Source organism: Neopsephotus bourkii, unplaced genomic scaffold (assembly GCF_033783945.1).
Source record: "Neopsephotus bourkii isolate Nb327-2 ecotype Australia unplaced genomic scaffold, CSIRO-AGI_Nbou_v1 NB_107, whole genome shotgun sequence".
Lineage (NCBI taxonomy): Eukaryota > Metazoa > Chordata > Aves > Psittaciformes > Psittacidae > Neopsephotus > Neopsephotus bourkii.
Genome location: NW_026900624.1, coordinates 631,033 through 650,896, shown reverse-complemented (window position 1 = coordinate 650,896; position 19,864 = coordinate 631,033). Strand labels below are relative to the sequence as shown.

The window sequence follows — 19,864 nt, the reverse complement described above, 5'->3', positions numbered from 1 at the left end:
TGGTGTGAACCGGAAGAAATCCTGTTCCTCTCCTACCAATTATTGGGTTCAAATGCAGCCATCTGTTCTTCATTGCTGAGCTGATCTGCCACTGAGCCACTTTGATGCTAGTGGATGGAGGTTTTGTATCATCAGTACATTGCTGGCATTTGTTTTACTTGACAAGTAAGCTGATGGATACATGATATTTTGGTAAGAATTCTATAGGACAGATTTTGTTGGTGCCGTGCTTGTGAGCATGTCACAGTGATGAAAGTGAATCTTTCTTTCAGAACTCATTGGAGCACACATTTCAGAAGGGCTTGCACACTTAAAAGTAGTTTCTAGGAGCACCTGCCAGTTTTATCTAGGAGCCACTTGTTTCCTACAGTTGGCACTGTCAATGCACGATAATGCTAATGACAGGCTGCAAACCATCCCTCTGACACTGCAGTACCTTGGGTTCTATATCCTTGTTTAAATCTAGATTGCAGGGGGTCTAAAATAACTGCTTCCTCTCCTTTTGTCTTTTTATAGTTGTTTCTCATTTTGCCTGTTCCTGTAGTCTCTCTGTCCCTCCTACCCTACATTAGTATAGTACTGAAACGCCTCCTTTCCTCTAAGCTGTTTTTTATAGTAGGTGGTAACCAAACAGAAAGGTATTGGAATGTTGTTGGGAACAAGTTGTTGTGTGATAGCTTATTGAAAATAGCATTTAAAAAGCTGTTTCCATCATGATATTGCCGACAGATGGACTCAGTACACTGAATGGTGATGTTCTCCTGCTAGTTAACTCTGAATGGATTCAGCAGATTCTGGGGAGCTATTTTCAAATTTAAAACATACCATTTACTGACTCCCGGTATTCTCATAGTTTTGCAGAACTAAAGCTAGTTGTGTGATATATATGGTCAGAACTTTATGGCATTTGCTAAAATGTATCTCATGTGGTGTACTTCCTATGCAGAAAATAACAGCAGAAAGGCACATGTAGGCTTGTGCTTAACGTATATTGTAAATCTATGCACTAATACATGAGAAGTTGAATACACTGTAGCATAAAACCCCCTTATGCTTCTTTCTCCATGTGTTTTATGCACATTCCTTCAATATTTTTCCTTTTTGTTGTTATTCTTGCTTACCTAATCACCTCTCCCCAAGATCTTAACCCAAGAATTTAGGCAACAAAGCTGTATATATTTGCAATATAGTGTTTGCAAACCGTTAATTCTGCCTGCATATTTAATTCCTTTATCCCATGCCTGCTGCATTAAATTACATGGCAAGCTCTTTGAAGTTTAACACAATGGGATTCTATTCTTGACTGACCTCTTAACACTCATGTAAAACTAATGAATAGTGTTATACAATGCATGTAAAATAATTAATTATCTCGTGTCAAAAGTGCCTCTTTGCACTTTTCTAACAAAATAAACAGATTTTGAACAGATAGGAAGCAGGGATCATATAAATTTCCAAACCAGCTGTCATTCCTTTCCTTTTTTCATACGCCTTGTGCATCTAGCACAGGAAGGTGCCAGTAAAAGGTAGAATGGGAAATTCTTCAGCAGCTGGTTTTACATTAGGCAGGCTTTGGTAACTTGGATGAAACTGCCAGGGAGGTCTGGCCTTTCAACTCGTGCTGTTATTTCCATTTATAGCCTTACTTGTCTTTCCTGGAGGGTTGTGCATATAACAGTTCACCTGCAGTGAAGAGAAACACTGTATTTCTGTATAAGCAGCAGCAGAAGGGACCAAAGATTCCTTCCTCCCACCAGTCTGGTGAGGACAGGCAGTGTAGAGAGTGGAAAAGGAGAATCCTGGTGAGCTGAGTTAGAAGGCAGAGGTGAGGGTCATTCTTCCTCCTGTTTTATTTGGCCTTTTCTTTCGGAGACTGCATGTCAGCTCACATGATGGCAGTGCATATACATGCTTCAGCACCCAACAGATTTTTAAGATGTTTGTATGAATGTGAGGTTCAGCACAGCACAGTGGCCTCTCCTCTCACCTGTTCCACAGGCTCCCATATGAAACGCAGCTGGTGGGGAACCCTGTCGCCTACACCTGCTACATGGGGTCCCTGAAGAGGAGAGAGGCTGTGATGCTGCACTGCCAGCACACTGGGTGAAAGTACCACAGCTGGCAACTATGAGACAGGAACAATCTCATACACAAAGTGTGAATCCTGAGGGGACTGGCATGGACAGTTAAGAGATTGATTGCTCAGAGTACGTTCAGAACTTGCTTTTTCTTTTTCCTTCTAGCTGTCTCTTAATCTGGTCCTAATTATTCTCCATCTTATGTTAAAAAAACATGCCATCATAAAACCTGGCTAGGATTGTGTATTTCCCCACCAACCTTTCACTCATGTTTCTGGAAATTCATCTTTTCTTTAATGATGAATTTTGAAGTGATAGACCTGAAGGTTGTTGTGACCCTAATGCTCGTCTCTTATGAGATGCTCTCTAAAATCTACCTAAACTTGTCTTTGGATATGTCTCAACAATTCCATTCAGTGTACTGTTACTAAAGCTAAAGCCTGTTTTAACTGAAATGATGTATCTCCCTGGCACAGTGCAGCACTCTGGAGAGACACTCACTCAGATCTCAGAAGCAGTACTAAGTTCAGTGCCACAGTGCCACCCACCTCTACTGCTTCCAGCCCTGAAGTGAGCACACATAACAGTAATTCAGGGATCTCTATGCTTTTTTATCTGTGCATCTTAGCTATGGCTTTTAGCTATGATCAAGCATTTTGCAAATACATGAGTTGTTTTCAGGTTTTCACAGGGCCAGCCTCTGAAAAAGAGGGATTATTGGGAAGTTATATATATGCCAATAAGAAACAAATATAATTGAATTTAGTTCAAGGTTTGAATTGCTTGATTTTTTTTTTCTGCATTGTCAGACAAGTCTTAGTAAGTTTTTAATTCATGAATTAATGAAGACTTTAAGAAAGTAGTACTGCTTCAACTTAAAGACATATGCCTCTGTGGAGTATGCTAACAGCACACAGGAGAAAAAATGAGGTGTAGTAGGAGACCAAGTAGGTTAATGAGTTAACTGAACTCCTGTGAAATGTTAGTCTCTCAAGTTTTACCTAGTTACATTAGTACAGGTAGTAAAATGTAACTTACCTTATCAGACTTGAATTTTAGAAAGTGGTAGTAAAATTGAGCTTGTTCTACTAAAATTCCTATAGCTGTCTTTCTAGATTAAACTTGGACAAAAATGAGCTGCATGTGATGTTTCATATATATTTTTGTATTAGCCACTCAATTTAATAAGAATCTCCTTACTTTTTTGTTCAGATCTGATTCAAAAAAATGAACTATATACACAGAGGGAGAAGGTGTACTTTTTATCCTAAGAGACTGTTTCTTTTGCCAGTGCTATTCACTGGTGGGTGAATTGGAGGGTCTTAATTGTCATAAAATTGAATTCTGACTTCTCACCTTTTAAATACTTTATTAAATGTAATTCAGCATTTGCATATTCTCTTGTCTTTTTAAGATATGTTTCAAATGGCTCACTGTAGGTACAGCTTTTGTTGTCTAAATGTGGATTATTTAAAAGTAACTTTGATTATATCTGGCATGAATTAGTATTTTCCCCATTTTATGTGAATAACCCAACTCCTGAAGAGTGTTGTTTCAGTGATATAAAGAGGGCTTCTGGTAGAAAGACAAAGGAAGAGAGAAATCCAGGGTGTATGACATAATAAAATCTCATCATCTTGCTCTTGCTGGTCTTATTGCTAAGATCTGTAATAATCTATTCATTATAATACCTTTTTATTTTTCTTGTGTTGTCTTTACATTAGTCAACATTTTTTTCTATTTATCTTTTTTAACCTCTTTAAACAAAGTTACAATTTTATCTATGGTTCATTATTCCTCTGGCTAAGACTTTTATCAGTATAATAGAAGGTAATAGTTTAAATGTTAGAGGACAAAAGAAATTGTCTCATTTTTCTGCAAGCAGTAATAGAATGTAGGACATCTATAGCCTCTGTTAGACCTATTGCACTTCTTTGGGCTACCAGGTGTGCCTTGAGTAAGGTAGAACTATTTTCTGTACATACAGTGAGCCTGGTGTACCAATGCAGATCCAGTTCATCTAGGCGTAAGGTGGGACAGGGACCATGAAATTCCACCTCCCGTAACAGCCTGGGCATTAATGGACAGAGTGACTGTAGGAGATATATGCTGCAGAATCTTTCACATTGACCAAAAAAGTGATAGTAATTTACATTCAAGGAAATTATACCTCATCCTTTTTTGCAGTTGGGTGCAGGTATTACTTTGAACAAAACCAAACAAAATCATAGAATCATAGAACAGTTAGGGTTGGAAAGGATCTTAAGATGATCTAGTTCCAAACCCCTGCCATGGGCAGGGGAAACTCACACTAAACCATCTCACCCAAGGCTTCATCTAACTTGGCCTTGAACACTGCAAGGGATGGAGCATTCACAACCTCCCTGGGCAACCTATTCCAGTGCCTCACCACCCTAACAGGAAAGAATGTATACCCAATCTAAACTTCCCCTGTTTAAGTTTTAACCCATTACCCCTTGTCCTATCACTACAGTCCCTAATGAAGAGTCCATCCCCAGCATCCTTATAGTCCCCCTTCAAATACTGGAAGGCTTCTATGAGGTCTCCACGCAGCCTTCTCTTCTCCAGGCTGAACAGCCCCAACTTTCTCAGCCTATCTTCGTACGGGAGGTACTCCAGTCCCCTGATATCCTCCTGGCCCTCCTCTGGACTTGTTCCAACACTTCCATGCCCTTTTTATGTTGAGGACACCAGAACTGCACGCAATACTCCGAGTGAGGTCTCACAAGAGCAGAGTAGAGGGGCAGGATCACCTCCTTCGACCTGCTGGTCATGCTCCTTGTGATGCAGCCCAGGATATGGTTGGCTTTCTGGTCTGAGAGAGCACACTGAAGCTGGCTCATGTTCATTTTCTCATCGACCAGCACCCCCAAGTCCTTGTCCACAGGGCTGCTCTGAATCTCTTCTTTGCCCAGCCTGTAGCTGTGTCTGGGATTGCTCCGACCCGGGTGTAGGACCTTGCACTTGGTGTGGTTAAACTTCATAAGGTTGCCATCAGCCCACCTTGCAAGCGTGTCGAGGTCCCTCTGGATGGCATTCCTTCCCTCCAGTGTCTCAAGCGAACCACATACCTTGGTGTCATCGGCAAACTCGCTGAGGGCACGCTCAATCCCACTGTCCATGTCAGCGACAAAGATGTTGAACAAGACCGGTCCCAACACTGATCCATGGGGGACACCACTCGTTACTGGTCTCCAGCCGGACATTGAGCCATTGACCACAACTCTTCGTGTGCGGCAGCTTGTTGTTTTTCACGTGCCTTAGCATGCCTTCCAGGAGAATCTGCTCCAAGATTTTGCCAGGCACTGAGGTGAGACTGACTGGTCTGTAATTCCCTGGGTCATCCATTTTCCCCTTGAAAATGGGGGTTATATTTCCCTTTTTCCAGTCGTCGGGAACTTCACCTGACTGCCATGATTTTTCAAATATGATGGCCAGTGGCTTAGCAACTTCATTTGCCAGCTCCTTCAGGACCCGTGGATGGATTTCATCAGGACCCATGGACTTGTGCACGTTCAGATTTTTAAGATGGTCTCGAACCAGTTCCTCTCCTACAGTGGGCCCAAGGTCTTCATTCTCACAGTCCCTGCATCTGCCTTCCAAGACTTGGGTGGTGCGGTCAGAGCCTTTGCCAGTGAAGACCGAGGCAAAGAAGTCATTTAGAACCTCAGCCTTCTCCAAATCCTGTGTAGCCAGTTCTCCCGAGAGCATCTTAGCGGCAGCTCTGAAAAATCACAGTTACAGAAAATAAACTTTCATAACTAATTGTTCCATAAACAGGGTTTTTAAGTGGATTAGTATCGCTATTTTCCCGTGATGAAATAATGCTAGTTCCTTCCATATGCCACCAACCTCTGCAGTACCCTTAGTTCTTCCCAAATGAAATGCATCTGTTGTCACAGTTAGCCGGAGTTGGCATATGACTGTCTTTGCAAAATTAGTGAAACCTTCACTGCAGGCTGTTGCACCAGTGCATGAATGCACAAGCACTCAATAAGGCATCTACTGAACTTGTTTTGCAGCACAAAAAATCTGCTTTATTACATTTTTTTGTCACTAAAAGGAGTGCTGAAAAACGCTGTTATGCAATAAATTCTCACCACTCTCTTTCTGAATGAGATCACAGGACAACTGGAGTGTAAAGACCTTTCTGCCATGAACTGCTTTCTGTTCTCAGCTTGAGTTACAACATGCTCAGCCAGGAACGGAGTAACTAGGAAAATCCTCATGGAGAACTACTGTGCATGCACCCTATGCTTCCTACTCAGTTACACGCTTCTTTTTCTAGTATTTTTTGATGCTGGACTTTGTGCAACTCTGTGCAGTGTCCATGCTCAGCACAAGAGGCAAATAAAAATTATGATATGATTATGGTTATTAGTTATGATTCTGTGGGAGATCAAACCCATCATGTCCAAGGTAAAAGCCATCATTGTGTACATAATTTTATGAAGTTCTGGAAGGTGCTGAGCATTTGAAAGGTGCTGAGTATTTGCAAAGCCCACTAAAATAAGGATGTATTCTGTGGTCCAGAGATGGTCAGGTTTAGTCCTCATCATCAGTGTGCCTGGTCTGGATGGTTCCTCTGCATTATGTAGTATTTCCAAGGTTGCATTAGGGCTGAAAGAACTTTAGGGTAGTTGACAGCAGTCAGTGACCTTGATTCTAGGTATGAAGATATATTTCAGAAAATTTTCTATAGATTTTCTTTGTAAACCTTTAAATTGTCTATGCAAATCTACTGCTCACAGTTTGATATCTTCTCATTCTAATGATGCTGAAATTAATTAACAAAGAAATAAATGGATAAATAAAGGTCATAACTAGGACTTAAAAAAAATTAAAACATAATTAATCGATATACTGTCAGTGCCATTAAGAGGTGGTTATCAGTTCATCAATGCATGACTTGAAAATAGGATAGATGTTATGAAAATCTGTTATTCTGAAATACTGAGTAGGAATTACAAGAAAAAAGGTTTATGGTTGGAATTGTCTCACAGGACTGATTTTTTTCTGTCCTGTATTACCACAGAATTAATGGTAGAAGACATATAACAGCCCCAGAGGAGGATCTTTAAAAAAAATAAATTCCTTAGAGTAAAATGGATGCTCTGAGACTATTTAATAGCAACATTAAGCAAAATATTTTTATAGAGATGCATTGTAAAAGATCTCCTTGATAAGTAACTACAAAACATAGTTCTATTTAGATTAATTAGAGCTAAGATAATATGAAAATGTAAACACATCTACCCAATGCACAGTACTAATGAAAACAGCAAACAGTATGTGTGAGGGCATTTAATTATAGTTCAACAGGATACTAAAGCAAAAGTGCAAATTAAAGCAGAACACTTTTTATTGTCAGGAGTGTATTGTTTTAGAATATTACTTCTACTGCATCTTTTTGCTTGGTTGAAGTTGATTGCTTGGCTGGAGAGATTCTCTAGCTTGTGTTTCCTGATTCGATATAAGCACAAATTATACAGAAGAATAGAATGTTTTTAATATCTGAACTTGTTACAGACCAAATTGTTGAAATACTGAGCATAAAGATATTTCAGGCACTGAAAAGTAGCCATGTACATCTACACTAGCAAAACAAGCTTCTGAGCATTGGAGGGTTGCATCTATACTGTTGAATTTTTAACACAGTCCTGGGTATAATTTTGGTCCTATACTATTCTCTCTCTCCAAAGTATCCACTGTCAGGCCTGATTTGGAATTTGGATGGGCCAGGGATCATTCCTGGTAAGTAATTCTGCTTTGAATACCCTGCTCTGAAGGCTAATGAACTTTAATAGTAGGGGCGTGAACCAATCCACAACAACTGCCCTGCCCCAGACACAAAGTGTTTGGAAACAGCAACACACTGATCATTTGGAAGATTAAAGCATTTCTGTAGTGCTTTGATGGGTATCTCACCAGATTCCTAGCATTTTCCTTTGTTTCTGCGTAACACTCAGTGGTTTTGAGCTCCTCTGGTACTGAGTAATCCTGTATCATCATCCAAAAATGCACCAAATTTTCATACATTCATATGTGCAACTTAGAAATCAGTCATCACCTTGACCCTTCAAAATTGGTAATAATAATCTGTAGGTCAAAATGTGATGTTGCTAACAGACAGTTGGAAGCTGAGCTTTTTTTTTTTTTTTTTTTTAAGAAAATAACCTTACATCCATTTTCCAACTGTTTTGGTGAAAATAAACTTTTTTAATACTTGAAAGTTAGGAATTTTTTATAGCTAAGGTATAAGACATTCCTCTTATTTATCAAATTTATCTCTTGCAATTTGAAGCTCATTTCAAGGAATGTTTTCCCACGATAGGAATAGTGGTGTATCTTCAAAATCTAGTCACATCTGTCAAAGAGGAAAACTGCTTCGAAGCTATTACATTTTTTAGCATTCAGAACTGTTATACTTCACAACCCACAGCTGCCTTATTGTTCCAATTAAAATGAAAGTAGAAACCAAGAAAAATGGAAACTGGACGATCTCTTTTTCCCCCCTTATCTATTTCTAGTCTGATTTGTCATCTGAGACAAAACCAGAGGTGGAAGATGGAAGAGGGCAACAACCTCTGACCTTTAATTACATACTGCAGTGGACAACTTGCAAAGGAGAAGTTAATATAACATGCTCAGAGGAAAACAGAACCACAGGAACAGAAAGTACTGTGGTTATATGGTACCTAGGATCACATTGCTTGACTTCCTGCCCATAGGCTGCAGGAAGGAGTGATGTGTCTGTGCCATCCTTGAGCATGTCACTGGCAGTGAAGTGATCAAACTATGCCAGTGGGCCACGAGATTACTGTGAAGAAGTAGGAACTTGCTGCTCATGCAGGATGCAAGATATGTCTTTCTTAAAATTAAAAATCAGTCAAACAGAAATTTCTAGGATGTTGGCACTATGATGTCATTAAAATTGAATTTTGTTTTAAAATGCACTATGCTTTTAGTAATGAAAAGTATATACAGTTAAAAAACAGAGAAACCATTTTTTAATATATATATATATTTATTTACTTATTAAATTTCCATGATCTTGTAAGGTCCCTGTTGTGGCTGCTTGGGCTGTATTTGTTGCCAGCCACTGTATAATATCTGCCTTCTGCTTTTAAATTAAATTAAGATGCTGGGAAGTAAAAACAAAAATGTCAAGATGAGAGCTGAAACTACCTCTATTTTAGTTTTATTCTAGTCATAATTTATCTATAAAATAAAAAAAATTGTATTACCTTATTAAGATACAACATCTCTTCAACAACATGGAATTTTGAGGCTTGACAGAATAATTAATTCAGGAGTCTAGTAATAGTTCAGTGCAGTCTTTCACTTATAGGTGACATAGATGAATCAAACCTATATCCGTTGTAATCTCCAGGTTTGCAGTTTCAAGGCTACTTGATCATCTTAGTTCAGATCCTTTTATTTGGATAACTTCTGGCAGCAGCATTGACTAACGAAAATGTATCAGGCCTGCTGATTTCTTCAAATCAAACCTGAGGTACTGGATACAGGAGTAAGTGAAGAAGCCTGTTTTTTTTCACAGGCTGTGTTTTACCAAGGAAATTATGAATGTTATGGGATTTTATATAAGTGCACATGAGCAAAAGAGACAAAGATAGAGATGTTGGGATGTTGAGGCAGAGCATAGAAGACTGAGAAACCATAAAAGTGATGTGAAAGTTGTATTTGAAAGGGATGACAGAGGTTAAAATCAAATTCATTAAAGGACAATAAGAGGGTTGTAGTGACTGATAAAGCTGGTGGGAGATAAGACTGTTACGGAGTTCGTTTGAGAGACCTTGATGGCAAAACCACAGAGAAAGCAGAGAAGCAAGTTTTGGAAGACCAAGTAGAAGTGGAATCAGCTAGGATACTGTCAAGAGTGGTTTAGAGGAAAATAAGTTGTTTTCAAGGGAATATAACAACATGCAGGAGAAAACTGAGAAAAAGCAAGAGGTAGAAGGGAAAATGAGTATGTACAATTAGAATGGGATCTTAAGAAAGGAGGAAGCTGGAGAAAGGAAAATTTCTGAAGTAGGAGTGAATTGATCAGGGAATGAGAAGAATGGATTCATCTGGGCTGGTACCAAAATGAGGGATCTATGTGGGCACATGGCTACACCCATATGGTGCTGTATATGTGAGATGAGCCTGAGAAAGGGGCTACAGCATTTTACTTTCTTTGTTAAGTCTGCATTTGATGTAATAGCTAGAATTTGAGAATGTGGGTTCAGTTCTTTATACTATCATACATTTTCTGCATGGTATAACACAACTGAAACCAGTTTTTACATTATGCAGGACAACTGGAATTTGTCAGGATTTACCAAAATGCAGAATTTCCTCGGACTCATTGGGTCTTAGTGGTTTAATGAGCTACACATCTGTCCATTGGGAGAGCTCTGTACCCTAGTTCAGCATCTGTAAAATGGGGCTAATAGCTCTGCCGTAGTGCAGAGGAGTGTTGTGAGAATTAATTCTTTAAAGACTGTGGTGGTGCTATGTACACAAATCCCAAAGATAAATGAAGGCAGAGTCACAAGCTTATATTGCAGTACTTCAAAGCTGGAAAAATATTTTTAGGTTAAGTGAAGAGAAGAATTTTGCCCTACTGCCTCTGCTAAATGTTACGAGAAATATTTGAATAATCCCTTGTGTGCTTGCAGTGTTACATGGGAGTCATGTAGCATTAGAGAATTTACATGCAACTTCCATTCATGAGAACACTGTAAGTCATTACTTGCCTCTGACAGTATGTGTATTTTGATGCCTTTCCTGTTTTGCATTGTTCAAAGTGATATCTTTCATTGATATATGTTCATTACTGATTTAACATGCAAATATTTTTATTAGAGATGATTTGAAAGTTATTTAAAATATGTTATTACAATATCTTTCAAAATTTTTATTGGTATATTTTTGCTCTTGCATTGATAAAGTTTCTTCATTAGCCTGATTTGGTATGCTGGTTTAGTATTTTTCTGGGTCAGTACTATGACAAGTGAAGTAATAGTCATGAAGAAACATTTTAAGCAAAATCAATCATTAAGGAGGTTCACACATAACAAGTAAATTAAAGAGATGAATGTAATGAATAAATATCTACTTAAGGAAAAATCTGCATGTGACTATGTAGCGTACTGGGGTGAAATTAAACCATAAAAATGCTACAATTGCACAAGGGTTGTTTCAGTGTGTTCAGGTGTTTTGGTCAGTACAAGGAAGACATGTAGTGGACAAAGCTGGTTTTGGTATAAAGAATGAAGGAAACATCATATCTTTGAGTCAGAGTTTTGTGTTTATACAATCTCCACTGTTAATAGAACCCTGACTACGTTTCCTGGACATTACAGTATTCCATGTGTTAAATAATCTCAGAATTATTCAGGACCTATCAGGAGTGATCTTAGTCAATGTAATTTAGCAATGGCTTTGGCAGATGCGATTCAGGAACCAAGGTACAGGACTCCAGTAAGTGATTTGTTAATTGCTGGCTACACATTCCACCAGTAAGGCTGGAATTTGACTCCATATTCTAATACATGAAGTGTTAGAGTGTGTCTGTGTGTGAGCTACAGGTGGGATTCAATCTGGGACTGAAACACCTATGCTTTTGACTCTGTATATAAGAATCTCTGTCTAATTTGCCTTATAACCTCCCATCATGCTCAGGAGAGATGTGAGGTTCAATTCTCTCCCCAGAATGGCAGCTGGAGGCCAGGTGGGGTGCGCCAGGGGTTCTTCAGTGATGGCAGATACATGAGCTAAGGCCAGTGAACTGATACCAAGGTGGCTAGGGTGAGGTGATCTGTTCTCTGGACTGTATTGATTGTATTGACTAGATTTCAATTGACTGTAATGGGAGCTTAAATATTTAGTGGAGATGTAAATAGCTGTGCTGTAAATTTAGTTGTTTAAATCTGGAACTGAATTTAATCCTAACTGTAGAAGAAGATAATTTTTTTTTCCTACAGTTTTTGTGTAAACTGTACTGTAGAGAGACACAAGCAGAGGGATGCAGTCAACACAAACTGGTTCACTGCATCTCTCTTAGCATATCTTATATGAACAATTAACATACTTTAACAACATAACATTTTACAGGACCAAGCAAAGGTGCAAAAGGCTTCTCTAGCTATCTGCAGAAGCTCAGATGCTAGATTCTTGTGTAATTATGTGGAAAAATTGGCACATGTTGGCAGATGGACCTTGTTAACTCCAGAGAATGTAGCAGAAGTGTTTTGCTGTAGAGTACTAGAGGCTGCGTGAGAATCATTAGATTGGAAAGACATTAAACTGAGATATGCTTCTCTGAATTAATAATGTCAAAGCCCCAAATAATATAGGAAGTATTTTATATCACCCAGGTCAACAGATGGTTGCATATTATCATGAGCAAACAGAAAACATGTTTCTAGCTTTCCATAATCAGGTTTGAAAACCACTTTAGACTTATTTTATATCACTGACCCATGTCTTCAGAACAAATCATAGCTATTTATTGATGGATACATTTTTGGAATCTATAAGTATTTGTAAACTAAATTGATCTGTAAAAGAAGCTTCAGAACAGTGTGGGGTGGGGTTTTTTTTTTTGTTTATTTTCCCCTTCACCCTCCTTCTCCAAGACCTTGCAGATGGCTTTGTGAAAATAGCTTTGTGAAATAGCTGATCACCTTTAAGTTAGTAAAAGGCTATATGATGTATCAGATGCTTCTCGGGCATCCCAGCTGCTTTTTGGGATAGGAAGTGTCTCAATTTAAGAATAACTGGAGATTTCACACATCTTGTTTTACTTGAAGTGTCACCTTTTCAGCTCAGAAGCTGAAGTCTGCAAAACCACAAAAACACCACTGCTTGGGAAAGGGGCCAGAAACATGTTTCTGAAAGAGTGGAGTTCTTTTCCACTTTTGGAGATAATTAGGTCATTGATTAATTTGTTGTCCAGCAAAAGCATGCAGTTTAGGTTTAATTAATACACATGAATATTTTTGGTCTGATGAGAGAGTTATTTTGACTCAGGTCCCAAGCAATGGCTTTTAACCAGAGTATTCGATATTGGAGTTTGTCCCTTTTTATTGAACTCTCCTATGAAATCACTAGACCTAGGAATCAGTCTTTCAAAGCAAAAACTTCTTTTAATTATTAAAGTAAGTAAATCCCCTCAATAGGCCATAGATGAGTTCCAGATGAATGCCTGAATTTACTCTTCACAATTTTTCTTAGTTTTAACAGGGCACATTTAAATCACTTTGTGCCCACCACAACTTGACAAGCAACCAACATTATACAGACCTAAACCTATTGAGTTTTTTGTTTGACATTCCATTAAAAAGAGTAAATTTTTAGTGAAAACAGTCTGGTTCTGTATTTGTAACACAAACATTGTGGGCTCATAACATAAGGACTCATAACTTAAAAATGAAATAGACCACAAACAAAACTGAAAATTACTCCACTGGAATAGATTGCATTTTAACAGGTAGTTCTAAGTAAGGGGTAGTGAATAGCTTCATAGTCCAAAGAAGATCTTACTGCTCCCAAGGCAACAATTTGACACTAATGATGCTAATAAGTAGCAAATTCTTGACCTTAACAAATATTCTGACCTGTTAGGCCTGGCATGCTAAAAAAGAAGAGTTAAACTGCCCTTTACTCTCTTTTTCTCTTTACTTTTCCCACCTTTATTTATCTAAGATGGTCATTGCAGGGATGTTTATCACTGTCATGAAATAAATATACTGACAGCTATAAACTTGGAAGCAGGGCCTATTTTGGAGGAGATGTTTATTGGTTTAGGTCATTAGTCTTGAAGCATTAAGGAGTATGGTTGGTGTTAGGATATTTTGAGTATGGAACCATATGGCTCCTGCAACAGACTAGCATGAAATTGCAGACTTTCAGTGGTCTGTGTCTCATAGTCCATGACATCAAGCACTAAGGTTAGGCCTGTATTAATAAGTAGTGCAGTGCAATTGGAACAGATTTATGTAGTGAAAAACATTGTTGCTGACCTGACGGTTACGCTATATAGATTTAACTGGTTTTTAATTTGGACTATCTTTAGTGTGATCCTATGGTCAAAAGGCTATGAGTTGGAGCACATTTTGTACAATGCTGGAATATACTTTGTGATGTAGATCCACCAAAAAGGAAAGGGGCCTCTCGTGCTCTGAAGCTGCTCTGCAGTCCAAAACACAGTCATTCAGTGCGGTCAATTCGGAGGTTCACTTTGAAAGTGAATAATACAAATTTTGAAAGTGAATAATAAAATTGATACAAGCTATTAAAAAGTTTTTCATTATTCCATGAAAACTCATGAAGAAACTCTGATTTTCGTGTATGTTTTTAAAGTTGACACTTTTCCCCTCAGCTTTTAGAAATTTCAGTTTTGAATATTTAAGGCAGCCTTTAATAAATAGATTAAACAGCAGAAAGCTGCTTTCGAGTGATGAGTGCTTGTTATTATTTTGTAAATTCCATTAAACAGGCGTCAGCGGTCTAATTGTTTTGAAAGATGTGCCCAGCAATGCAGCTGGTGAAGAGCTCCCTTTCTTATCGAAAGATGATTACAATTATTATATGCAAGGCTGTAAAGCACCATTTTATTTTGAATTAAATTGATTAGAATGGAGACCTGCATTTTTTTCTGATAAATCCAGATTAATCCAGATTTTTGAAGGAAATTATCTCTCCACACACAGCTTGGCATATGAAATGATTTTTGCAAGTATAACCTTTGAACCAAATAAAAACAGTAAAAGGAGAGAAACCCTAGTTAAATGTATTACCTGTCAAGTAATGAAAACTATGCAAGAAGTCTGTATTTTTCACTCTTTACTTCTATTTTTCTTGTAGCCCAAGCAACGCACATCAATAGTATCTTCTCTGGAATTTCACCGAATGAATCACAGCCACAATTATTTTGAAATCAACACATCCATTGGCTGTACAAGTTTTATTTCTACTCCTGCAATCAGTCCAGCTAATTATTCCTTTGGATCTTTGGAATGCAGTGTTGAAGAGAAAGAACTTCCAGGTATAGCAAAAAAAGCTTATTTTGCCTGTCAGCAAGGCTTTACAAAACTGTTGGTCTTCGGGCTTATGTTGGAGTTGCTGTTGTCTTTGGTAGTGAAATACATTTATCATAAGTGCACAAGTTATTCCTTATATTTTTCCTGCTGCTCAACAAAGTTTCTCATATTCTGTGACCAATATTTTTAAAATATACTTTTTCCTGAATGTTATATTTTGAATAAACCAAACTTTGTTACACAGAAATGCTGTGAACTTAGGTAATATAGTTTTTGAAATGGCAATGATTCAGGTAGATATGTACTGTCATCATTGTGTGGCCAGCATACTTGAATATGAATTTCAAGTTGAGAAAATATAATTAGAAATCATTATGTAACCATCAGTAAAGATTACGAAAGGAAGATTTCTAAGTAACCTGACGTTGTTTCTGCAAGTAGTAGTCATTGAATAGTTAGGGACGTGCTTCAATAAAGCAGAATTTTGATATATTTGCTTCGATGATGAGTATAATAGAATAATAGTGTGATTGTAACTGTGAAGGTTTTATCTGTATATAGAAGTTTACATAATGAAAATGCTTTTAAAAGGATTAGAATAGTTTCTTCTTCACAGACCAAAACTTCAAGAGCAAGAAAGTGTTCATAAACTATCCATTTACCTGCTTCTGCCCCTTCAAATTTCATATGCGAGTTGCTTTATTTAGGCTAAACTTGTAGCAGAAGACTGCAGTATTTTGTAAAGCCAATGTATTGAAACAAATGCCTTTTGGTAGCTAGTTTATATAATCTGCAGATGGAATTATTTCTTTTAAAGGTACACTGTATTTAAGGTATAGATAGAAGTAGATTAATATAAAAAATAGTAATACTGAAATTCAGTACATTCTTATCAATTGGCTTCTGGAGCATTGATGTTTACATGAGATGAATCCTCTACATTCCTGGTTGGTAGGCTTTGAAAGTTCTGAAAACTGTTGCTTTTAAAGCATCAAAAAAAATTAGTTTCCTACTTAGATCAAAGGAAAACTATATTGTTAAAGAATTTTCATTAAATAAGTTGAGTGAGAAATCCTATCTGTTATTGTGAAGAAAAATGATCAGAAATAATTCATATTATTTTTCTTGGTCTTTTTATTGGATTTCTCATTGTCTTTGAAACTAAAGAATGTGCTTATACTCATGGATATAGCAAATCTTTTCAAGCCTAACTGGGAATAATTAATTTGAATGGTATCTTTTATTCCTAGGTCTGGTGTCATTTGATTCTTTAGGGGTTTGGGTGGGTTTTATTGTTACTGGTTTTTCTACTGTAAATTCTATGCAGGACAATATCACAGTTTTATTCTGGGTAGTTGAATGACACTGAATATGTCTTGATATGTAAGAGAAAATATAAGAAAACAGAACATTCACTGGAGTTAGATAATGAAATTCTTCAGACTTCTGATGTTGCATGGTTTTGGTTAAATTCTGCATAATATCTGGATTTATTTTACTTTTATCTTTGGTTAAATTTACAACAGACTGCACTCAATAACTTTTAATAACTGCATTGGATTTGGTCTGAAATTGGAACTATAATCTCATGCTTACTAGAACTGCACATTTTTAATTTGTGGATGATTTGATTTATTGATTGAGGGGAAGCTCAATTTCCTCTTGTCTCTGCGTAGAAAGCTAAGAAAAATTAACAAAGGCAAAATGACTGAAGTTCTATGCATCTTCTACAAGTTTTTCAAGAGTACAGTTTACCTGAAGTAAATTGTTAATTTGCCATCTTTAAGTGGCATAATTATAATAGAAGTGGAAACTGGTTTCTACCCTAAAATTATTTAAGTAAAATATAGGATCATAGATGAGACGCAGTCTGAGCCTGAATGAAAAGAAAAACCCAACATTTTATTTTGCTCATCAAGGTCCTTTTGACTCCTTAAAAATGTAGGCGAGTTGTAGTTCTGCAAGGGACATGGAATACTAATCTGTAAAGAGAAGAGCAAAATCCAGAAAGAGCATATCAAAACTGCATTTTCTTTAAAATGTCTCCGATTCTTGTTGCATACCTGGATTGTTAAAAGCTGAATTTTCAATAGTGAAGTTTAGCAAGGAGTAGCAGAAGCAGAGTTCTGCCACAGCTTTTTTTCTGCTTTAGCTAGCTGTTGTTTTGCTGAAAGGTTCCTTGTTCCTTTTCCAGATCTACAGTGAAAACAAATGCAATTCATCATATGTCTTGATTATAATCCTCTAAATTGCCAACTTGTTCTGAAAATTCATGGAAGACCTGCACCTTAGAAGAATGTTTAATTCATTTATAATTGAGGATTAGCAGAGGGATTGGACTAGATGATTTCCAGCGGTCCCTTCCAAATCTGATGATTCTGTGATTTGTGTGAATTTGAGTGTTTCATTCTATATTATATTCTTGGACATTTATGTGTGTCATGTTTATTTTAAAAGCTGCCATCAGCAAAAAGCAATGAATTATTTTGTCGTGCTTACTGGGGTCAAAGGTCTTCTGGTTGACCAGAAAGAGATAATATACAGAAGGAACCCATTTTCATCATAACTGCAGCTAATAGTTTTCTGTTGTCTTCTTTGAAACAATCAAAATGAATTTACAGGATTTCTAAATCAGGAACTGCCATCTACTCAATTTCAGTGTTTTCATATTTTCTTTGGGGAAACTTGTAATGATTCATTATCATTTAGACAAGAGTCGGAGATGAATACAACAAAATAATTATTCTGATTCTAAAAATCTTCGTCATTTTACCTCTACCTCAAAAGTCTGCTACCAAAGAAGAATCAATCTCTTATAACACTTGCTGGATTAGAGAAAACTCCTTTTTATATTTGGGGATCACAGTTCTACTCTTAGAGTTTGCTAATTCCCTACATTCCCTGATTTGAAACAGGGATCCTGATTTTCAAGGAGTGTATTTCTGTCAAGTAGAAAAACACTGAACTCTACCACAGTACTATATTATCTGACTGACAGCATATGACATTTTCTGATTAATTAGCTGCAGAGCTGTCCACATACAATGGTAAGTATGTGCTTTAGCTTTAGCATTGGATGGCCTTGTTGTGTAAACAAAACTATGTGTGTTTCTTGCATGGATAGTAGAAAGCATCTTAGTATCAGGTTGCCTGAAAGCAAAATATAGATTGTGTTAGTTTTGAACTTTAACTGGTGGAAAAACCAGCAAGTTGATGGGAACTCTTCTCTCACTCTAGTATACACGGGGCAGGTTGCGAATGCAGCTTTGGTGTGGCCTATTTTCACAGCTTTATTTGCAGCAAGAACATGGACTTCGTAGAAGCATTCTCAAATTCAGAGTGAATTATTATCCTTTAATAGCATTATATTTCAAGTCAAGTTGCAGATCAGTGAATCCAAATAATAACAGCTGCTACCATTAAACTTTCTATACTAAAAGTGAGTCCACTCCATAGGACAGGGAAATCATTACTGAGTGTAACTCTGTCACTGCAAGATGGTAGTCATTTTCTTGATCATCTGAATACATGTTTAGTAGGTGGTTTTTGTGATAACAAAAATGAAAAATTAAAAACCTCATAATCAGTTGATGGTTTCATATGTGAGATGCTCCTCATATAACTTTGACCATTAAGACCAGTAGATGTGCAAGATCATTCACTCCAGAAGAGGGCAGTCTGGGCTTTCAGGAAGATGCCTCTAATATCATAGCTCTATGCCTTGTTATATACCTCCCCGAAGTTCTTTTGAAACTGTAAATTTCAAAGATTAAAGGCAGAAAAATTGTGGTCATCTTGGTAACATCAGCTTGGCACAGTCAACACTTGCGGTTGAAATTGTCACTGGATTATGTTCTCATTTCTGCTTGATCAGTCAGAATAATGGGTTTTTCTCTAACCCATATTAACTTCATTATGTCTTCTTGTACTGAGTATAATTGCGCTGTGATATTAAAAAGACATTTCTGTGGATATTCTTGTTCTGTTTCAGGTCAGGAAATAGATCTGTACTCAGATGAATATAGGCAGCAAAAATGCTGACAGTTGTCTGTAGGTAATCTCATTGCAATCTTTATTTTCAGTCCATTAATATCTGAATTTTCACTAAATTCTGTATACCATTCATACTCATGTTCTAGAGGCGTCTTCAGATCTTTCTTTAAAGTAAATATTTGATCAAATTGCTTTGTCTCACAAGCCAAATTTTTCCCATTTCTCTGAAGCAAAACCAGCCCTACACTTAAAGATAAGCTTGCAGTTTTATCTATTTTGAGAGGATCAAGATATTCAGCATATTAGAATTAAGACACTTTGTTCAGATGTTCCTGGCTATGCTGCATTCCTAGATAGAGTTGAAATTTATTCAGCTTCAGGAATGTTCCTTTATGTGACGTTAGTGAAGCTGAAGTAGGTCACATATTTGTCAACATTACTTTCTTATTCAAATATCTCATTTATTAAGATCTGATGTGAAAAGATCAAACTGTGATGTTTATGTTGACTCTTCAAGTCTTGTTTCTTCAATTATAAAAGGTTTTGAAATTAATGGAAATGAAATACAAAATAAGAAGAATGCAAAGAGAAAAGAAAATGTCTTTTATTGCTAGAGGGTATTCTTAGATGTGAGATCTGTTCATGGTAGGCTTTATCTGTTAACAATTCCTTACTAATTGCCGGAAGAGTACATGGTTTTCCAGTGACAGAGAAAGGAGA

The 19,864-nt window shown here is 37.1% G+C and overlaps 1 protein-coding gene across 10 annotated transcripts in view; it reads left to right on the top strand.

Moving 5' to 3' along the window:
- Positions 1 to 19,864, top strand: part of ANKS1B (ankyrin repeat and sterile alpha motif domain containing 1B) — a 425,238-nt gene that overhangs the window by 146,958 nt on the left and 258,416 nt on the right. For all 10 annotated transcript variants that reach the window (XM_061357113.1, XM_061357101.1, XM_061357080.1 and 7 more), the window contains one exon: positions 14,976 to 15,156. In XM_061357113.1, coding sequence (XP_061213097.1) covers positions 14,976 to 15,156 — 181 coding nt within the window. The remainder of the gene's footprint in view (positions 1 to 14,975; positions 15,157 to 19,864) is intronic.